Raw genomic sequence first — 21,343 nt, 5'->3', positions numbered from 1 at the left:
ATGTAAGACATCCTACACTGAAACTAGCTGACTCCCTTCCAGGCTCCAGTCCATGCCGGTATGGGTAAGTTGAAATCAGCCTCAAGCAAACCACTTAGAAAGAGCATGGGGTCCTAGGCCCTTGTTCATTCTCTCTGCACTGTGAATTGGTGAACTGCATTTGAATCCCGCGCTCACCTGCAACAGACCACCTGCAACAGATGCAGCTACTTCATCAACACATGGTGGAAAAGCACCGCTTTTACTGGGAGGTAAAAGACCTGGTTTCTAGCCCCAAATCTCCTACACATCTTGTCATATTGCCTGTGCCCTATCTCTCTTTGCCTTGGTTTCCTCATCTCCAAATAGGGAAAAGCAGCCTGTCCCCAATTAGCTCCCCAAAGGGTTGTATAAAATGAGGCAAGGGAGGCAAAGCCTTCCGAATTCCTAAGCAGCCACGTTCCCACCATCACCGACCACGGCGCCCATCGTTCTTCTCCCCCGACCTTGCCCCCAAAGGCCCAGGAGCACAGACAGTTAAATAGCATCCCTCAAGGCCTGGAACAGGAGGAGCTTTGCATTCCAGTAGATTTTGCTGATGCCCTCAATAGAGGTGATCCTGATAGAAGCAGAGGAAAAGAAAATATTCTTCTCTAGCAGCCAAGGGGCCCTTCCATCTTGCCTGTTCTCCCAAATTACCTGGCAACACTGCCCCTTCCCCAGAACGGCTCTGGATCAATGATTCTGGAAACCAATTAAGTCCTAAAGACAGTTTTAAAACACCAAGAGAAAAATGCTCCTGCTCCTCCTCGGCCCCACCTTCTAGAGGTATTCCTTTCTAGCAACCCCAAGGGGAGGTTCATCCCTGGGAGCTCTGCAGGAGAAGGTCCCCACTCCACACCACCTGGAAAATAGAGGGGAGTGCTCATATATGTGACCTTAGTGATCTCACAAGTGCATCAAAAAAAGCAACCGGCCAAGGAAACGGTTAAACCAGCCTGAACATGCCAGGCAGCCCCACCAGGAGTCACTGTTTGAATCAGGCTTGTGACCAAGGGTGTGTAGGCAAGGCTGGGTGGGCCAGGCTGGAGGGGAAAAGCAGGCAAACCACTCTGAAGCAGGATGGAGGGTTGAGGGCAAGGGCAGGGCAGAGGTGCACAGGGCAGGGCCGGTTCAGGGAGACCGCTGCAGGATGAGCTCTGTGATCTCCGCCCTGCTACCCAACCTCATGGGTATCCCGTAGTAGGCTGTGCCCGGGCTGACATATACGAATGTAGCCTGGGCCACTTGGTAGAGACCAGCAAAGAAGGGATTCAGGAGATAGGCTGCTACGTTCAAGGGGAAGATCTGCCCAGCATGTGTGTGCCCAGAAAGGATCAGGTTAATATCTGGCCGAGCCTGGAGAGCTCTCTTGGCAGCCAGGGGCTGGTGAGCTAGCAAGATGATTGTATGGTCTGGGCTGCAGCCCTCCAGGGCCTTGTCAAGATCCATGCCATGGCCAGAGTAGTGCAGGATGTCTGCTTCAATATCGTCCACCCCAGCCAAGCAGATCCAGTCTTCATCCTCACTCCCACCGCCACTGCCACCACCACCACGTTGGGCCCGTGTGGCGGAAATCTTCACGTTCTCATTATGAAGAGGCTGGACATGCAGGGATTCCAGAAGTGCAAACCAGTTGCTGACATCTGACGTGTAGTACTCATGATTGCCTGTGACGAAGTAGGCACCGAGACGTGAATGAAGCTGGCCCAGAGGAGCGACAGCCGTCCGCAGGACCGAGGCTTCCGAGTCGGAGAGGTCACCCACGATCACGGTGACGTCTGGTTCCAGCACATTCACCATCCCCACAAACATCTCCATCTTGGTCCTGCCCACTGTGGGGCCCAAGTGAATGTCTGAGAGGAGCACGATCTTGAGGTTGTTCATTGAGGCGGGCAGCTGATGGATGGGCACCTCCACAGTTTTCACAGCCGGGGGCTGCGCAGCATTCAGAATCCCGGCCACGCTGAGCACAGCAGTCACTCCCACTGCCAGGGCAGGCCTGAGCACCAGCTTCCTTGTCTTGTCAAGGCTGCCCACGACCCTACCACTGCGCCAGGCCAAGAGCTGGTAGGCCTGCTCCATGCCGCTGAGGATGCAGAGGAAGAAGAGCATGATGATGTAAGCACCCAGGCAGGAGTAGGCTGCCAAGGAAAAGAGATAGGGCTCCTCGGCCACTAAAAAAAACATGGTGAAGAAACTGGAATGGGCCAGGGCCAGAAATGCCAGAACCACCACCTTCCAAAGCTGAAAACAGGTCGACTCCGCAGCTGGGGAGTGGCAGAGGTTGCTAACTGTGCTGCGCCAAATGTAGAGGGAGCCAATGAGCAAGAGCGAGTTGACAAACAGGGCAAGCTGCAAGCGAAGCAGCCAACGCCAGGCCCTGAGCTCAAGGCTGTCTGCCAGATATGAGCGGGAGGCGATCATGGACACGAAGACAGTGACGGCAGCCAGGGTGGCCTTCGCGCCTAGGGACAGCTGCCTGAAGATGGCCATTTTCTCTGCTCCTAGGAGGCTCCCCCACCAGTTCTGTGCTGGTGGACTCTGGAAATGAGTTCTTTAGAAAGGACAGTGGCCAAGGAGAGGTTTCCAGGTCAACTCCGCCTGCAACCAGGAACCAGCATCAGCTTTGTGGGATATTAGAGCATCCTTGTACCCATTCAAAACTCAAAGGCCACTTACGTCTGCCCAACCCACCTTGAATCCAAGCCACTCAAATACCAGTGAGTTGCTAGCTATACTTTATGATTCAAAAAGAAACTCACAGCATTGTGACATGATGGGCAGTTTTCATTTTCTTACCACATTTTCTATACGTTTAAAGTTTCTCTACAGTGAGCATGCACTTGTTTTATAAGAATGTTCCAAATCAGCGGTATTCAAAGTGCGGTCTGGAGAGAGCCCTTCAGGGGTCCAATTAGTCAAAACTATTTTTATTATAATTCCAAGCCATTACTGCCTTTTCCATTCTCACTCTGTCCTGAGGGTGGAATTTTCCAGAGGCTATGTGACATGTGATATGGCAACAGATTTCATGCAGAAATAAACATGAAAATTTGACTGTCTTCTATTAAGAGACATTGAAAGAGATTTGCAGAAATGTAAAACAGTGCAACTCTTCACCCTAAAATTTGGGGAGAAATACTATTGTTTTTCAAATATATATAGTTTATTAATGTATAATGATGTATTATTTCTTAACAAATAGTTTAAAATATTCTCTAGGGCTGGGCACAGTGGCTCACGCCTATAATCCCAGCACTTTGGGAGACCGAGGCAGACAGATTACCTGAGGTCAAGAGTTCAAGACTAGCCTGGCCAACATGGTAAAACCCTGTTTCTACTAAGAATTCAAAAATTAGCCAGGCATGGTGGCGGGCACATGTAATCCCAGCTACTCGGGAGGCTGAGGCAGGAGAACCACTTGAACCTGGGAGGTGGAAGTTGCACTGAGCCAAGATCATGCCACTGCACTCCAGCCTCAGCGAAAGAGTGAGGCTCTGTCTCAAAAAAAAAAAAAAAAAAAAAAAAGGAAGAAAATATTCTCTTAATTTCTAGGACAGCTAAAATTTAGTTAAAATTTGAGAACCGCTGGGTCACGAGGCCAGGAGATCAAGACCATCCTGGCTAACACAGTGAAACCCTGTCTCTACTAAAAATACAAAAAAAAAAAAAAAAAAAAATTAGTTGGGTGTGGTGGCAGGCACCTGTAGTCCCAGCTACTTGGGAGGCTGAGGCAGGAGAATGTCTTGGACTGTAAAGAAATGTAAACAAGGAGATAATGAAAAGCTAGACTGCTAGTATCTTTCTTCAGCTGTGGGCACAGGAGCCCAAGAGGGACACCTAGGCACCTGACATTAGAATTCCTGGGGTGATGCCAGCCTCCCTGTGTGGGCCTCAGGTATGGTAGCCACAGGGCATCCACCCTGACCCACTGATGCTGCACTAGACTGATAAGCTTACATCAGACAGACTGACCCTGTCCACCTGCTCCTGGTTCATAAATCCTTCTCTCTCTCTCTACCCCCACTCCCAGATACTGGTTAAAATCTGCCTTTCCCCCAGCCCCTTACCCTGCCACTGTTCTCCTGAACTGTGCCCCACTTCCACCTTCCCCAGTGGTTCTCACAGCTGGCTAGCTCTGACTCCTAAGGTCCTACGGGCCTTGTGGACAAGAACTCTGTCTACATAACTGGGGTAGGGGAACCACAGACGGGGTGAAGAGGGAAAAGTAAATAATCTGTGCTGACTTTTTCCCAAAATGAAAACATTTTCAGCAGCTGTTTTCCAAATACTTAAGATGTTCAATCTTGGTTGCAGATAAATGTACCACTTTTCTCTGCACTAGGCGCGTTATTGAAAGCCCTATTAAAGGGTGTAACTTACAAGTCCACGGTGTCAAATGCCACCAGCTCTTACTTAAAGCGTGCTGCAGGCTCGGCCCACCTACACCCTGAAGGAACCAAAGTTGGTCCGCGGAACGTGCAGAGGAGCAGCTTGCAACTATCCACTCTCCTTTCCGCAGGTCTGATGCAAACCTCCCCAGGCAGCGCTTAGGAACCCCCTAAGCCCGTCGCCTCAGCTCGGACGAAGCGAGTGAAGCTGCCCTTACTCTCCCACCAAACGTGCACGCCCCGCACCTCACCTATTCGCCTCGCCAGACCTCCCCCCATCAATGCTGGGATCCCCCCGGCAGCCTGCCTATTCCCCCACGCAACCTGGACCCCCAAACGCCGAAGGAAAAGGGTCCCACAAATACGAAGAAAAACCGGAGCCAAAGGGCAGGCGACGGGGAGTGGTGAGAAGGCAACAAGATGCACGAAGAGGGCGAGCACCCAGAGGGAAAATAACCCAGTGCTCCCACAGCAGGGGCCTCTCCTGACCCCATTTTTCTCCTTCCGGAGCGCTCCGCAGAGCACGGACTGGGAAAGCAAGGGCGCCCCAAACCAGAACCCGAGGCACCCTCTAACCCGCGCAACTTGGAATCCCCTCCCGGAAAGCCAACTAAGGAAATCTTTAGGCGCACCTCGTCTCACCACCTCGTTACAGATAGGGAAGTGAGTCCAAGCGCAGAGGGCAGCCGGAGCGGAACGCACAAGCGACCGAGCTGCCTGGAAGGACGCGCGCCCCGCCCGGCCCGCCCCCGACGGGAAGGCCGGTCCACTGCCTGCGTTCCGCCGGCCGCCTGCCTGCTGGGGGGCACTTCGGGGCTCAGGCTCTCCGCCCTGCGGGACCCCGGGTGGCTGCGGCCCAAGTCCGGTTCCCCGCCAGCCTGTCCCCTAGCAATGCCTCCCCGTACCCGAGTCCCGCAGACTTACCCGCAAGCCGCGCGTAGGGCCCAGAAGCAGCAGAGGCAGCAGCAGAGGGAGGATGCGAACCAGGAACCCCGGCATGACCACCAGCCTCCCGGCTCTGCAGTCGGCGCCCAGGCCGGCCGCTCCGCGTCACTTGACTAAGGACCCGCGGCCTGGCACCGCCCCTCGTCCGCCCAGCAGCCAGCCCTCGCGCCTGCTCAGCCCCGCGCTCCGCCCCGCTGTGGCCGAGCCGGGCGGGTGGGGGCGGCTAGGAGGCTGCGCGCGGCCGCGTGACTCCAGGATAGTACTATCTGGGTTTTGCAGGCGTCTTGCCTGGGAGGGGACCCTTTGTAACGGCAATCGGGAGGCCCTGCTTTCAGCAGCTTGATAACGCGCCTCGGAGATTGGACATGAATCATGGTCTCCCTGTTTTCTGGCTTCCTTGAGAGAGCAGAAGAGGGAAATTGTTAATTACTAAACCTAAACGCCCTAGATCAAGTCCGCGTATCATATACGGGCTCTTTGAATAATTCTAAACTAGGGGTTAGCAAAATGTGGTCGGTCCCTGGAGCCACTGTATCAACTCACCTGGAACTTGTTAGAATGAAAATTCTGCTCACGCCTGTAATCCCAGCACTTGGGAGGTCGAGGCGGGCGGATCGCCTGAGGTCAGGAGTTCCAGACCAGCCTGACCAATATGATGAAACCCCATCTCTACTAAAAATACAAAAATTAGCCGGGCGTGGTGGCATGCGCCTGTAATCCCGTCTACTGGGGAGTCTGAGACAGGAGAATCACTTGAACCCAGGAGGCGGAGGTTGTGGTGAGCCCAGATCAAGCCATTGCGCTCCAGCCTGGGCAACAAGAGTGAAATTCCGTCTCAAAAAAAAAGTTAAAAAAATAATAATAATAACCTTAGTTTGTGCCTTGGTGTTCCAAAAAAGCCTTTTACATTGTATAACAAAGTAGCCAAAAATTCTATTTGTTCACTCCTTTCTCCTTTCCTACCGGACATTTCCTTGAGAGATTAAGAAAGTATCAGTCACTGGCTTTTCTTCCTCAGGTTTTTGTTTTTTGGTTTGGGGGTTTTTTTTTGGTTTTGATTTTGTTTTTTTGGGACAGGTTCTCACTCTGCCTCCCAGGCTGGAGTGCAGTGGCGCGAACACGGCTTACTGCAGCTTTGGCCTCCTGGGCTCAAGCAATTCTCCCGTCTCAGCCTACCAAGTGGCTGGAACTACAGGCGCGCACCACCACACCCGGCTAATTTTTGTATTTTTTGTAGAGGCAGGGTCTCACCACGTTACCCAGGCAGGTCTTGAATTTCTGGAATCAAGCAATCTGCCTGCCTGCACCTCCCAAAATGCTGGAATTACAGACATGAGCCTCCGTGCCTGGCTTCTTTTCGTGTCTGGAGTACCAATTCCGTGTGCTTGCACTGTGAAGTCCTTTCCAAGCTCTGCAATTCTAGTTCAGTATTAAAGAACAAGGGCTCTGGTGGCAGTACACTTGAGTTGGAATTCCATCTCTGCCACTTACGATCTGTGTGACTGTGGGCAAATTAACCTCTCTGAGCTTAGTTTCTTTGTTGGTAAAACAGGGATAATAATATCAAATTCACTGGATAATTGGGGAAATTACTAGCGATGATGACGATAAGCAGCTTGGCATATACAGGATGTTAGTGGGACAGTTGCTGAAATCACAATTAGACTTGTAGGCTAGATTAGTACCATGCATCAATGTTCATTTCCTTTTTTGGGGGTGGGAGGACAGAGTCTCACTCTGTCACCCAGGCTGGAGTGCAGTCGCACAATCTCGGCTCACTGCAACCTCCGCCTCCCAGGTTCAAGTGATTCTCCCGCCTCAGCCTCCCAAGTAGCTGGGATTACAGGAACCCACCATTAGGCCCGGCTAATCTTTGTATTTTTAGTAGAGATGGGGTTTCACCATGTTGGCCAGGCTGGTCTCGAACTCCTGACCTCAAGTGATTTGCCCACCTCGGCCTCCCAAAGTGCTGGGATTACAGGCATGAGCCACTGTGCCCGGCCGCATCAATGTTAACTTTCTGATTTTGATGTTACACGATCTAAATATGAAATAATAGTTTTGTATTGGTGTATTGATTTGGGTAATGGTAATGGTAATTTTGGTAATGGTTATATAAAAGAACATCCTTGTTTTTTAGGAAACAAAAGGGCATCATCTTTGCAACTGATTCTCAAACAGTTCACACACACACACACACAAAAAAAAAATGTAGAGAGAGGAGAGAAATGGTATTCCAGGCATGAAAAGAACCTGAGAAAGAAAAGCAAATGTGGTAAAATGTTAACATTTGGAAAATCAATGAAGGAGTTCTTTTAACTTTTTTTCAACTTTTTGTTTCTAAGCCTGAAATTATTGCAAATGAAGTTTAAAAACAAAACAAAACAAAAATCCTTACCACAAGGCAGATTCTACTTTTTCTACCTTCTTTCCTACTCTGTACACTCAAGGTTATCATATGCAATAGGTATTTTTCACTAAATTGAGGTCGAAAGGGTTTAGAGCAGGAGTTGGCAAACTAAGGGCAGAGGATCAAATCTGGCCTGTTGCCTGTTTTTTTCTTTTTTAAAATTATTTTTATTAAGAATCTGCACAATTTGCTGCCAGTTTTTCTATGGCCTGCCAGCTAAAAATAGTTTTTACATTTTTAAATGAATGAAAAAAAATCAAAAGAATAATATTTTATGACATTTGAAAATGATGTAAGTTTCCTGTGTCATTGTCCATAAATAAAGTTTTGTGGGGTTGGTTTTTGTTTTTATGTTTTTCGTTTTTTTGAGACACAGTCTTGCTCTGTCACCCAGGCTGGAGTGCAGTGGTGCGATCATAGCTCACAGCAGCCTCGAACTCCTGGGTTCAAGCAGTCCTCCCATGTCGGCCTCTTGAGTAGCTGAGTAGCTGGGACTACAGGCGAGTGTCACCATGCCTGAATAATGTTTTTTTTTTCCTAAAGATGAGATCTTGCCTTGTTGCCAGAGTTGGTCTTGAACTCCTGGCCTCAAGCAGTCTGCCCACTTTGGCTCCCAAAGTGCCAAGATTACACGTAAATTGTTTTCTTAGAACACAGCCACCTGCAATCCTCTGCATATTGCATATGGCTGCTTTCACGCTACATCGACAGAATGGAGTCATTGCAACACAGACCTTAGGACCTACAAAACTGAATATATTTATGTTCTAGCCCTTTACAGTATAAGCTTGCCAAAGGAATATAGATTGTAGTTTGTTTCTGAGATTTTTAGTACTTGACTATGTATTGTAGTTGAAATAGCAATAGTAGTAATAGCCGTCGTCGTGCTGAATGCTTTACCAGTATGTGTCACTATTGCTCCCAATCCGAGCTACATGCTATTATCCGCATTTCACAGATGAGAAAGCTGAGACCCAGAGGAGTTAAATGACTTGCCAGTAGCCACAGAGTTGGGAAGTAGTCGAGTCTCTAAAGTTACATTGCCTGATGTTAGGGTCTGAGTTATTTTCACCAGGCTATGCTTCTGCCCATAGTGTACTGTTTAGTTCCCGTTTAAATGCACAGAGTGTGCTGGATGCAAAGTCCCTGCATACTAGAGAATATGAAGGGACCATGAGAAGGCTGTCACCCTGCAGGAACTCATCTGTAAATGTGGTACATGCTCTAATATAGACCAGTACTTCTCAAAGTCTGATCCTCAGACCAGTGCTGTGCAATAAGTACAGAAATTCAGCCTAGGCACTTAGAAACGTGGAGCAGTTTAAGAAAGTAAGTATATCTGTTGAATCTAATAATGAAGAAAATTATTATACATCTATTTTTATTTCATTGTTCTAGTTTTTTTTTTTTTTTTAGACAGAGTTTCGCTTTTGTTGCCCAAGCTGGAGTGCAATGGCGCGGTCTCGGCTCACCACAACCTCCGCCTCTTAGGTTCAAGCGATTCTCCTGCCTCAGCCTACCGAGTAACTGGGATTACAGGCGTGCGCCACCACGCCTGGCTAATTTTATATTTTTAGTAGAGATAGGGTTTCTCCATGTTGGTCAGGCTGGTCTCAAACTCCCGACCTCAGGTGATCTGCCTGCCTCGGCCTCCCAAAGTGCTGGGATTAGAGGCATGAGCCACCGCGCCTGGCCTCTAGTAGTTTCTGTTTGCTTGTTTGTTTTTGAGACAGAGTTTCACTTTGTTGCCCAGACTGGAGCACAGTGACATGATCTTGGCTCACTGCAACCTCCACCTCCTGGGTTCACGCAATTAAACCTCAGCCTCCTGAGTAGCTGGGACTACAGGTGCACACCACCATGCCAGGCTGATTTGTTTGTATTTTAATAGAGATGGGGTTTCACCATGTTGCCCAGGCTGGTCTTGAGCTCCTGAGCTCAGGCAGTCCGCCCCCCCTCAGTCTTCCAAAATGCTAGGACTACAGGCATGAACCACCTCACCCGGCCTATTTTTCTAATAATTTATTTTTATTGAATTTTTTGGAAAGGATCAATCCTTGATAGACAGGAAAGAGCACTAATAATTTAGAAAACAAAACAACAACAACAACAAAAACAAGGCCGGGTGCGGTGGCTCACGCCTGTGATCCCAGCACTTTGGGAGGCTGAGGCAGGTGGATCGCGAGGTCAGGAGATTGAGACCATCTTGACTAACATGGTGAAACCCCGTCTCTACTAAAAATACAAAAAATTAGCCGGGCGTGGTGGTGGGCACCTGTAGTCCCAGCTACTTGGGAGGCTGAGGCAGGAGAATGGTGTGAACCCAGGAGGCGGAGGTTGCAGTGAGCTGAGATGGCGCCACTGCACTCCAGCCTGGGTGACAGAGTGTGACTCCATCTCAAAAAAAAAAAAAAAACCAAAAAAAAAAAAAAACCAAAAAAAAAAACAGAACTGATCCTTTACCAAAGATAGTTTGAGAAGCACAGAGGCCTCGTCAGTAGCATAAGAACAATGAGAGGGAGAAAAACGTGTGGCCCCAAAACATAGGAAAACTTTGTTTTTCTGTCCTAACAGGGCTCTACACACAAGTTAAGAATCAAACTCAATTTCTTTGATCTATTTTCCCTTATGGAGTTTTCCTACTCAGCAAATTTTCATTTCCAGTGTCAACTCTGACCTGCATTTCAGTAAAAAATGTTATCTAACCTCCCTCCCTCTCTCCCTTCCTTCCCTCCCTCTTTCTCTTTTCTTTTCCTTTCTTTTCTTTCTTTTTCTTTCTTTCTCTTTCTTTCTTTTTCTCTCTTTCTCTGTCTTTCTTTCTTCCTTTTTTCTCTTTCTCTCTCTCTTCTCCCTGTCTTTCTTTCTTTTTTCTTTCTTTCTCTCTCTCTCTTTCCTCTTTCTCTCTCTCCCCACCCCCTCTTTTTTTTTTTCTTTCTTGTATCACTCTGTTGCCCAGGCTGGAGTGCAGTGGCATGATCATGGCTCACTGCAGCCTTGACCTCCTGGGCTCAGGTGATTCTCCCACCTCAGCCTCCTGAGTAGTTGAGACTACAGGCACAGGCCACCATGCCTGACAAATTTTTCTTTTTTTTTTTTTTGTAGAGATGGGGTTGCCCCATATCATCCAGGCTGGTCTTAAACTCCTGGGCTAAAGCAATCTGCCCACTTCAGCCTCTCAAAGTGTTGAGATTACAGGTGACAGCCATGGCACCTGGCCTAATTTTATATTTCTAATATTTTTTAAATGCCATTAAAGTGATTATAATTTGGAGTAGGTTTTAAGAGAGTATTAAATTACACACATTAAAGGCAAGAAAAACAAACAAGATCTCCATTAGAAAGACATGAAAAATAAATGTGATACGTTGTCCTAGACTGGATCTTAAACCAGGAAAAAAAAAAAGTGGTAAGAGCATTATTGGGAAAATTAACAAACGTTGAATATAGACTATAGATGAGAAAATAATATTGTGTCAATATTAAGTTTTCTATTTTTGATAAGTGATATTGTGGCCATGTTCTTTGGAAATACACCCAGAATTATGTAGGAGTAAAGGAGCATTATGTTGCCAGGTGTGGTGTTGCACGCCTGTACTCCCAGCTACTCAGGAGGCTGAGGCAGGAGGATTGCTTGAGTCCAGGAGTTCTGGGCTGTATTACGCTATGCTGATCGGGTGTCTACACTAAGTTTGGCATAAATATGGTGACCTCCTGGGAACAGGGGACCACTAGGTTGCCTAAAGAGGGGTGAATTGGCCCAGGTTGGAAACCAAGAAGGTCAAAACTCCCGTGCTGATCAGTAGTGGGACTGAGCCTGTGAATAGCTGCTGTGCTTTAGCCTGGGCAACATAGCAAGACCCCATCTTGAAAAAAGGAGCATAATGTCTACCTCTTATTCTCATATAACCATAATAATATGTTTATACTTTCATACTTATGATTATATATTACACATAATACACATGTACATTACATGAAAATGGTGGGAGACCAAGTGATAGAGCAAATAAAGCAAAATGTTAACAATTGATGAAGTAGGTAAACGGCATACAATAATTCTTATGTCAAAATTAGAAGTTATTTTAAATGCTGAAAATAACAAGGTCTCTGGCCTACAAATGTGAGCAATTCTGCTGTGCAGCAATTCCTTAGCCTCCTCACATGTCTTTGAGTTTTCTGATGCAAAAAGTCCTGAAACCTAACTTGTCCTGGGGTTAAGTCGTGCAACCAATTTGATGGGTGTGGTTATGAAACAATAAAAAAATAAAATTATGAAATCATCAGCCAACAGTTTCCCCACAGTTCCCAATAAAAGTTGATAGTTGTGATCAGGTACAGGACTATGCCTTATGGTAGTCACGGGTTTTGAGATGGCTTTGTCCCTATGGTTACCCTCTAGGAGTCTGAGATATCTGAAAACATAAAATGCCTCAAGTGAGGCCTGCCCTAAGAAAAAAAATGATGTTGCTTCAAACATTCTTTTCTCCTGTCTTCTTTCTGTCACCTTCCTATCTGCCATGGACATCTGCTCCCCAGAGTCTCTCAGATGCATCTTTGCAGGGTTTGTTTTTTCTTTCTTTCTTTTTCGAGATGGAGTCTCATTCTGTTGCCCAGACTGAGTGCAGCAGTGTGATCTCAGCTCACTGCAACCTCTACCTCCTAGGTTCAAGCGATTCCCGTGCCTCAGCCTCCTGAGTAGCTAGGATCACAGGTGCACACCACTACGCCTGGCTAATTTTTGTATTTTTAGTAGAGACGGGGTTTTACCAAGTTGACCAGGCTGGTCTCGAACTCCTGACCTCAGGTGATCCACCCATTTCAGCCTCCCAAAGTGCTGGGATTATAGGCATGAGCCACTGCACCCAGCCTATTTCTTTATTCTGTTTCTCTTTTCCCCCTGTCTCATATCTACTCTACCACCAAAGCCTGTCATTTCTTCTTCACCTGGACCCCCGGAGCTAGCCCACCTCTTTGTTTTTGTAGCCATGCCTGCATTTGTGGCTCCCTCCTTCTCTGAATGATCATAGTAGTTTTCTAGCTAGATTGAAGGTTAAAACTAGATGTGGCCAGAAAAGCTATTTGATTTGACACTGTCCATGTTGATCCACCAGTGTTTTTGATTGTATTTAATTACTGTAGTTGTCAACATTTAATTGGGGAATTTACATAATCTGGATTTCCAGTTTCTCTTAGAAGATCAGAAGGTCTGGCCACACCAGGCCCAAGATCCCATGAGGTAACAGTACTCCAGAGATACGCGTTGGGACGTTCCTTAGGCAGAATATGTCTCTCCAGTTGGCGGCCCTCTCCATCTGATTCACTTTATTTTATTTTATTTTTTTGGGACAGGGTCTCACTCTGTTGCTCAGGCTGAAGGGCAATGATAGATCACTGCAGCCTTGAACTCCTGGGCACAAGATATACTCCTGAGTAGCTAGGACTACAGATATGCACTTTTTAAATTTTTTTAATTTTTGTTTTATTTTTAGAGATAGGGTCTTGCTATGTTGCCCAGGCTGGTCTTGAGCTCTTGGCCTCAAGCAATCCTCTCACCTTAGCCTCCCAAAACACTGAGATTACAGGTCTCACACCTAGCTTTGGTTTGCCTTTTGTTTTGACATGAACTGCAGTAGGCCCCAAGGCAGAATAAATTGAAATTTGCAACTTCTGGGTCAGAGAGTCTCAGTGGTAATTTGGTCGAACCTCCATGATTGCTGTATACGACATACTATATGATGCCCAGATTCTCTAGTCACCTTTCTGCTGAACTCTTAGCTGCCCCTCTACCATAGCTACTGCTGCAGCACATCTGCCACCCAAAGTCAACCATCTGGAGTCTCTGGCTCCTCCAGACACTTCTGGACTCACTGGAATGAGGCACCATGCTTCCCAAGTGGCTGCCAAAGAGGCTAGCTAGGTGGTGCTACCCCCAAGGGCAGGTAAGTTAACTCCCACATGGAGAAGCCCAGTGCAATGGAAGACCAGAGGCGAGCCAGTAAATAAATTTCCTCTCCCTTCCTCCCTCTGCTGAAGTATTTCAAGGTGTGGTTTCTCTGACCATAGACATTCCACATGGTATAGTGGGTGCACCTGCCAAGAAACTGTCTCCATGCCTTTAAGGCTGGCATAAAGCACTAGTCTGCACAGTAACTCACTATCTGGTACTACTTTTCCTCCTTTGCTGCCTCATTTCCCTTTCTTTTCATTCTCACTGTCGTGCACTGTACCTCCCAAATACAAGATTAGCATTTAGTTCTTGCCACAGGCTCTGTTTCCTAGAGAGTTCAAGATGAGATAATCATTTGCTCAACATGATGAACTATTTGAGCTTTCTCCAACCTATGCACTTCTTGAGCTTTCTCCAGCCTATGCACTTCTTGAGCTTTCTCCAGCCTATGCTCTTCTTGAGCTTTCTCCAGCCTAGGGTTTTGGGGAAGTCTGTTAGATTTTGTTTTTAGGATTATGGGTTTACAGGTCATCCCCAATTCAAACCCCAGATCTAATGCCTTTTTTAAAATGAAGTAATCACTGATTGCACTAGCTAAAGGAGTTCTTTCCTTCCAGAAATTCTCGTAGTGTTCTACATACATGTAACTTTGACATTTATTTATTTTTTTGAGATTGAGTCTTGCTCTGTCGCTCTTGCTGGAGTGCAATGATGTGATCTCAGTTCACTGCAACCTCCGCCTCCTGGGTTCAAACAATTCTCCTGCCTCAGCTTCTCATGTAGCTGGGATTACAGGCACCCGCCACCACGCCCAGCTAATTTTTATTTTAGTAGAGATGGGGTTTCACCATGTTGGCCAGGCTGGTCTTGAACTCCTGACCTCAGGTGATCCACCTACCTCGGCCACCCAATATGCTGGGATTACAGGCGTGAGTCACTGTGCTCAGCCTAACTTTTGATATTTATTTTTTTTCTCTATCTGTGTTATGGGTCTTTATGTTCTGTGCTTCAATTCAGGCCCTCACATTTCTTGTGGGAATCACTTCAGGAGTCTCCCATACTGCTTTATGGCTTCCAGGCCCAACACTTTCTTTCCCATAAGCCTTTGCATATGTTGTGCCCTCTGCCAACAATCTTCTTCCTTTTCCATTTTTATCTCCAGTCAACTTCTATTCTATCTTTTCATACCCTTTAAAGGAATTCAAGCATGGCCTCTTGGAGAAGACATTCCAGACTCACCTTCAGACTAGATTACCCATCCCTCTTTGGGGCCCCCACAAGTACTTTGTCCACATCTCTATTCCAACTCTATCAGTAGGGTAATTAAAGGTTTACTTACCTGTCATTTCCTAATTTTGAGTTCTCTGAGGCAAAAGTTGATACTATTTCTTTAATATAGCATCTGGAATATAACTTATTATAGGTTTATGTAACAAATGAAACAATAAATAAATATTGTATTTCCTCTACTACACAGTCAAGGAAGAATGTCTGTTTCATCTTTGCATTTCAGCACCAAGTGCAGCACCTGGTATAAGGTAGATGCTGAACAGTGTATTGAAAGAATGAATAAATTCATGATATAAAAGAGAGTTTGTCACTTAAGTCACCTGGGGGAATACTGCCTTCTTTGGTGAGGAGACACCCTTAGACAAAGCTCTAATGAGGCTAAGCAGCCACTCAAGCAGAAGGCAGCACGCTAGATATCTGGTTTCATTTCCTTTTACAAATTCTGTTGAATTGACTAGGCATGGTGGCTTACACCTGTAATCCCAACACTTTGGGAGACTGAGGTGGGTGGATCACCTTAAGTCAGGAGTTCGAGACCAGCCTGGCCAATATGGTGAAACTCCATCTTTACAAAAAATACAAAAATTAGTCAGGCGTAGTGGTGTGCACCTGTAATCCCAGCTACTCAGGAGGCTGAGGCACGAGAATCGCTTGAACCTGGCAGGTGGAAGTTGCAGTGAGCTGAGATCGCACTACTGCACCCCAGCCTGGGCAACAGAGTGAGACTCCATTAAAAATAAAATTCTATGGAATTATAATGGAAAGCAACTGTTCCCTCCACCTCCACCTGTCCACCGACAGCCTTGCTCCTCAAAGGCAATTCCACCTGACTTCTGCCGGTCCACACTCCCTTTCTTTATGCTTTATGCTCTCTCCACAGTGGCCCTCTCTCAGTCTCTTGTAATCTTTATGTCTCCTTCCCCCCATCTTCTGTGGGAGCAATGCATTGGCTTGTGATATTTGGAGGTAGCCTGGGACCCAACCAGCTCCCTGAGATTCCCCAAACTCCATTGTCAAAGTTGAGTGGTCTGGATGTAGCACAGAGCTGATGGACCTGAGGGGCCTTGGCTAAAGGGGATGGGGAATGACTTATCAATGGTGACCATCCAGGACCCGACGATGTTTCAGCAGAGGCCAGAGTGCACATACGACAGTCTCTCCCCATCAATCCCACCAGGTTGACTCAAACTGACTTCAAGGACAAGAGAAGGAGCAATATAAGAAGAAAGGACAGTTATCCTTCTTGAACTTTTGGCCAACGCATCTATTAGCTAGTGTTATGTAACAAACTACCTCCCAGACTTAGAGGCCAATAGCAATCTTTTTTTTTTTTTTTTTTTTTTTTTTTAGACATGAGTTTCACTCTTGTTGCCCAGGCTGGAGTGCAATGGCACGATCTCGGCTCACCACAACCTCCGCCTCCTGAGTTCAAGCAATTCTCCTGCCTCAGCCTCCCGAGTAGCTGGGCATGTGCCACCATGCCCAGCTAATTTTGCATTTTTAGTAGAGATGGAGTTTCTCCATGTCAGTTAGGCTGGTCTCGAACTCCTGACCTCAGGTGATCTGCCCACCTCGGCCTCCCAAAGTGCTGGGATTACAGGCGTGAGACACCGCGCCCAGCCAGCAATTGTTCATTTAGTTCATGATTCTGTAGGTTAGCTGAGTGATTCTTCTGGTTTTCGCTCTACTGGACTTCCCATGTCTCTGCAGACAGCTGGTCAATCTCCTGGTGTGGAATGATCCAGGATGGCCTCACGCATACAATTGAGAAGTGGCAGAAACAATGGAAAGACAATTGGGTCACATGTCTCATCCTTCAGCAGGCTAGCCTACGTATAAGCATATCAAGGAAGGGCTCCCAGTACCATGAAAGAGGCAAGTCCCAGTGCACATTTGGGACCTTTTCTGCTGTCTCATTGACAAAAGTAAATCACATATCCAAACCCCATCCAAAGGGTGGAGAAACCAACTCTCCTTCTTGGTGGAGAAGCTCCTCTTGGTGGAGATTGCCAAGGGGCATGGAGATGGAGAAGGCAGGAATTTAAAACTTTTTTTTTTTTTGAGTCGGTATCTCACTCTGTTGCCTAGGCTGGAGTGCAGTGGCCTGGGCTCGGCTCACTGCAACCTCCACCTCTCGGGTTCAAGCGATTCTCCTGCCTCAGCCTCCCGAGTAGCTGGGACTACAGGCACATGTCACCATGCCAGGCTAATTTTTTGTATTTTCAATAGAGACGGGGTTTCACTGTGTTAGCCAGGATGGTCTCGATCTCCTGACCTTGTGATCCGCCCACCTCGGCCTCCCAAAGTGATGGGATTGGGATTACAGGTGTGGCCACCTCACCCGGCCTTTTTTTTTTTCTTTTTGAGACAGAGTCTCATCTGTCTCCCAGGCTGGAGTGCAGTGGCACAATCTCGGCTCACTGCAACCTCTGCCTCCTGGGTTCAAGCAATTCTCCTGCCTCAGCCTTCTAAGTAGCTGGGGTTACAGGTGCCTGCCCAGCTAATTTTTTGTAGAGAAGGGGTTTCACAATGTTGGCCAGGCTGGTCTCAAACTCCTGACCTCTCAGGTGATCTACCCACGTCGGCCTCCCAAATCTGAAACAACAGCCCTGGGCAAAGGCCCTTTCAAAGGAGTTGGTAAGGCAAAGGCAAGACAGAGGAAGAAGCTGTGACAGAGCTTAGCATCTTGTTCAATTGAGTAATTGTGTGAGATGATTCCAAATTGTATCTCTTTGCTATTGGGAATGATGGTCACTGGTGATTTCCAGGGTAAGATGTTCTAGGATCAGGTACACATTGTGCACCATCTCCCAGCACAGCTCTTTCCACAGGTGCCCTCCCCTTTCACGTCTCTTCCCAAATGCCCTCCTTAAACAATCTTCCCCCACCCCATCTCATTCAGCTTTTTAATTTTCTTCATATCACTGCTGCAATCTTTTCTTTTTCCAAAAATTGTTTTTTAAAAAACAAAAACATGAAATATAAATATATAAAATAATATTTACAAAATATATGTATGGCATAAAAAGTAACGTTGCAATGAACATTCTCCCATTTATTCCCCAACCCCTCCCCTGCGTCTGACCCTCTGCCATTTCATGTTCTTCCTCCTATTGGAAAGAAACCACTATCCTAAGTTTCCATTTATCATCCGCTTTTCTTTTCTTTCTTGATTTTTCTTTTCTTTTTTTTTTTTTTGAGACAGTCTTACTCTATCACCCAGGCTGGAGTGCAGTGTCACAATCTTGGCTCACTGCAACCTCTGTCTCCTGGGTTCAAGCTATTCTCCTACCTCAGCCTCCGCAGTAGCTGGGATTACAGGTGTGTGCCTCCACACCCAGCTAATTTTTTGTATTTTTAGTAGAGACGGGAGTTTCACCCGGCCTATCATCCTCTTTTCAATATAGTTTTACCCTGTGTGTTTGTATAAGGTAGGACTATATTATTTGCACTCCTTAATAATACACTGTGTACTTTTCCATATTTTAAAACTTTAGGGCCAGGCACGGTGGCTCACACCTATAATCCCAGAACTTTGGGAGGCCAAGGTGGGTGGATCACAAGGTCAGGAGTTCAAGACCAGCCTAGCCAAGATGGTGAAACCCCTTCTCTACTAAAAACTACAAAAATTAGCTGGGTGCAGTGGCAGGTGCCTGTAATCCCAGCTACTCGGGAGGCTGAGGCAGGAGAATCGCTTGAACCTGGGTGGCAGAGGTTGCAATGAGCCAAGATGGTGCCACTGCAGCCCAGCCTGGGCGACAGAGTGAGACTCTGTCTCAAAAAAAAAAAAAAAAACAACAAAAAACTTTAGGCAAATGGAACCATTCTGTATGGTTCCCCCCGCCCCCACATTGAACTATTTGTAGCTCTAATTCTTTCATTTTCCCTGCTGTAATATATTCTTCTATATGCATTTACTCTCTTTTTTTAAAATCTACTCTTCTGTGTATGGACAGGTTATTTCTGCTTTCTGCCACTAAGAACAATGTTGCAGCACCTTACTGTAAACACTTGTTAATTACAAAAGAAAACAAATGAAGTAGGGAAAATAGACATCACCGTAATAAAGTGATCAAAATTAACACAGACAAGGGGTGGGCATTGTGCTATTTAGATTTTACCCTGAGCCAGATGGCACATTGCTTCTATGGCATTCTAGCCAAAGAGCTTACTCTGAATCTAGTCATGAGGAAACATCAGGAAAACCTCAAATGAGGAAGCTTTTATAAAGTTAACTGGCCTGTGTTCTTTAAAAAAAATAAATAAATAAAGGCCAGGCGCTGTGGCTCATGCCTATAATCCCAGCACTTTAGGAGGCTGAGGCGGGCGGATCATGAGGTCAGGAGTTCGAGTCCAGCCTGACCAAAATGATGAAACCTATCTCTACTAAAAATACAAAAATTAGCCTGGCGTGGTGGCACTGACCTGTAATCTCAGCTACTCAGGAGGCTGAGGCAGGAGAATCACTTGAACCCCAGAAGTGGAGGTTGCAGGGAGCTAAGATCGTGCCATTGCACTCCAGCCTCTGCGGCAGTGCGAGACTCCATCTCAAAAAAAAAAACAACCAGAATTTGTTTTTTAGAGTAGTTTAAGATTCATAGTGAAACTGAGCGGAAAGTACAGAGTTCAAATATACTCCATGACCCTACAACATGCGCAAGCTCCCCCACTGTCAATGTCTTGTACTGGAATGGTACATTTGTTACAATCAATGAACCTACATCAACACATCGTTATCACCCAAAGTCCACAGTTTACATTAGGGCTCACTCTTAGTGTTGTACTTATTATGGATTTTAACAAATGTATGGCATGTATCCACCATTCTAGTACCAAATAGAATAGCTTCACTGCTCCAAGAATCCTCTGCCCTCCACCTGTTCATCCCTCCCTTTATCCTCAGCAACCACTGATCCTTTTACTGTCTCCATAGTTTTGCCTTTTCCAGAATGTCATTTGGCTATGTAGCCTTTTCAGATTGGCTTCTTTCAACCTAGTAACATGCATTTAAGACTTCTCCATGTCTTTTCACGGCTTGATAGCTGATTTCTTTTTGGCTTGGAATAAAATTCCATTGTGTATATATACCACAGTTTATGTATCCACTTACCCACTGAAGGACATCTTGGTTGCTTCCAAGTTATGGTAATTGTGAATAAAGTTGCTACAAACATCCATTTGCAGGTGTGTGCATAAGTTTTAACCCATTTGGGTAAATAACAAGAAGTGCAATTTCTGGATTGTATGAGTAGAGTATGCCTAGTTTTGTAAGAAACTGCCGAACTGTCTTCTAAAGTGTATGTACCATTTTGCATTGCCACCATCAACGAATGAGAGTTCCTGTTGCTCCACATCCTTGTCAGCATGTGATGTCAGTGTTTTGAATTTTGTAGTGGTATTTCATTGCTGTTTAGGCCTATATTTTTCAAAAATGCTAATGGCATGACCAGAAAAGCCGAGGAACCAGTTTAGATTAGATGATATGAAATAGACAGCGATCATGGATGGACTGCATCCTAAGAGAAAAAAGTGCTATGCAAGACACAATTGGAACAGCTGACAAAACTGGAAATGGAACATGATTAAAGTCTTCTATCAGTATTAAATTTCCTAAATTTGATTGGTAGTTTCATTCTAAGGACATACATACTGAAAGACTAAGGGGTTGGGCACGGTGGCTCACGCCTGTTTAATCCCAGCACTTTGGGAGGCCGAGGCAGGTAGATCACCGAAGGTCAGGAGTTCAGGAACAGCCTGGCCAACACAGCAAAACCTCATCTCTAGTAAAAAACAGAAAAATTAGCCAGGCGTGGTGGCACGTGCCTGTGATCCTAGCTACTTGGGAGGCTGAGGCAGGAAGAATTGCTTGAACCCGGGAGGCAAAGGTTGCAGAGAGCCGAGATGGTGCAACCGCACTCCAGCCTGGATGACAGGGCGAGACTCCGTCTCAAAAAACAAACAAACAAACAAACAAACAAACAAAAACCAAAATAAAACGACTAAGGGACAGTGGGCATGATATATGCAACCTATCTCAAATGAGTCAGAAAAAAATGTAAACATAGAAATGTGGTATAACATTAGCAACTTGTGAATCTTGATGAAGGGTATACAGGAACTTTTTGTACTATTTTTGCAACTTTCTTGTAAATTATTTCAAGATTAAAAAGTTTAAAGATTTTTTTCTTAAAGTGCTGCCACTAACATTCCATCCATATTTTTTGATGCACACGCGCAAGCTTCTCCAGCATATTCCACAGAATGGTGTCGCAGATTCACAAGGTGTGCACATCTTCAACCTGACTAGCTATACAATTTACAAAGTGCCACTGACGTCCT

At 46.2% G+C, this 21,343-nt stretch overlaps 2 protein-coding genes across 3 annotated transcripts in view; both read right to left on the bottom strand.

Moving 5' to 3' along the window:
- GLB1 (galactosidase beta 1) overlaps positions 1-5,472 on the bottom strand; it is a 110,684-nt gene extending 105,212 nt beyond the window's left edge. The window contains exon 1 of one of the 2 annotated variants that reach the window (XM_045387090.2): positions 5,337-5,472. In XM_045387090.2, coding sequence (XP_045243025.2) covers positions 5,337-5,411 — 75 coding nt within the window. In that variant the 5' untranslated portion in view covers positions 5,412-5,472. Of the gene's footprint in view, positions 1-5,044; positions 5,149-5,336 lie in introns of those variants that run through there. The other variant, XM_045387091.2, reaches the window with a different exon arrangement.
- On the bottom strand, positions 311-5,472 carry TMPPE (transmembrane protein with metallophosphoesterase domain). The gene is made up of 2 exons (XM_045387092.3): positions 5,337-5,472; positions 311-2,622 (listed from the first exon to the last, which is right to left on the bottom strand). Exon 2 carries the CDS (start codon positions 2,512-2,514, stop codon positions 1,153-1,155), a length of 1,362 nt encoding a protein of 453 aa, XP_045243027.2. The 5' UTR covers positions 2,515-2,622; positions 5,337-5,472; the 3' UTR covers positions 311-1,152.
- Positions 5,473-21,343: the final 15,871 nt, after the last annotated feature.

Source organism: Macaca fascicularis, chromosome 2 (assembly GCF_037993035.2).
Source record: "Macaca fascicularis isolate 582-1 chromosome 2, T2T-MFA8v1.1".
Lineage (NCBI taxonomy): Eukaryota > Metazoa > Chordata > Mammalia > Primates > Cercopithecidae > Macaca > Macaca fascicularis.
This window is presented reverse-complemented; position numbering and strand designations above follow the sequence as displayed.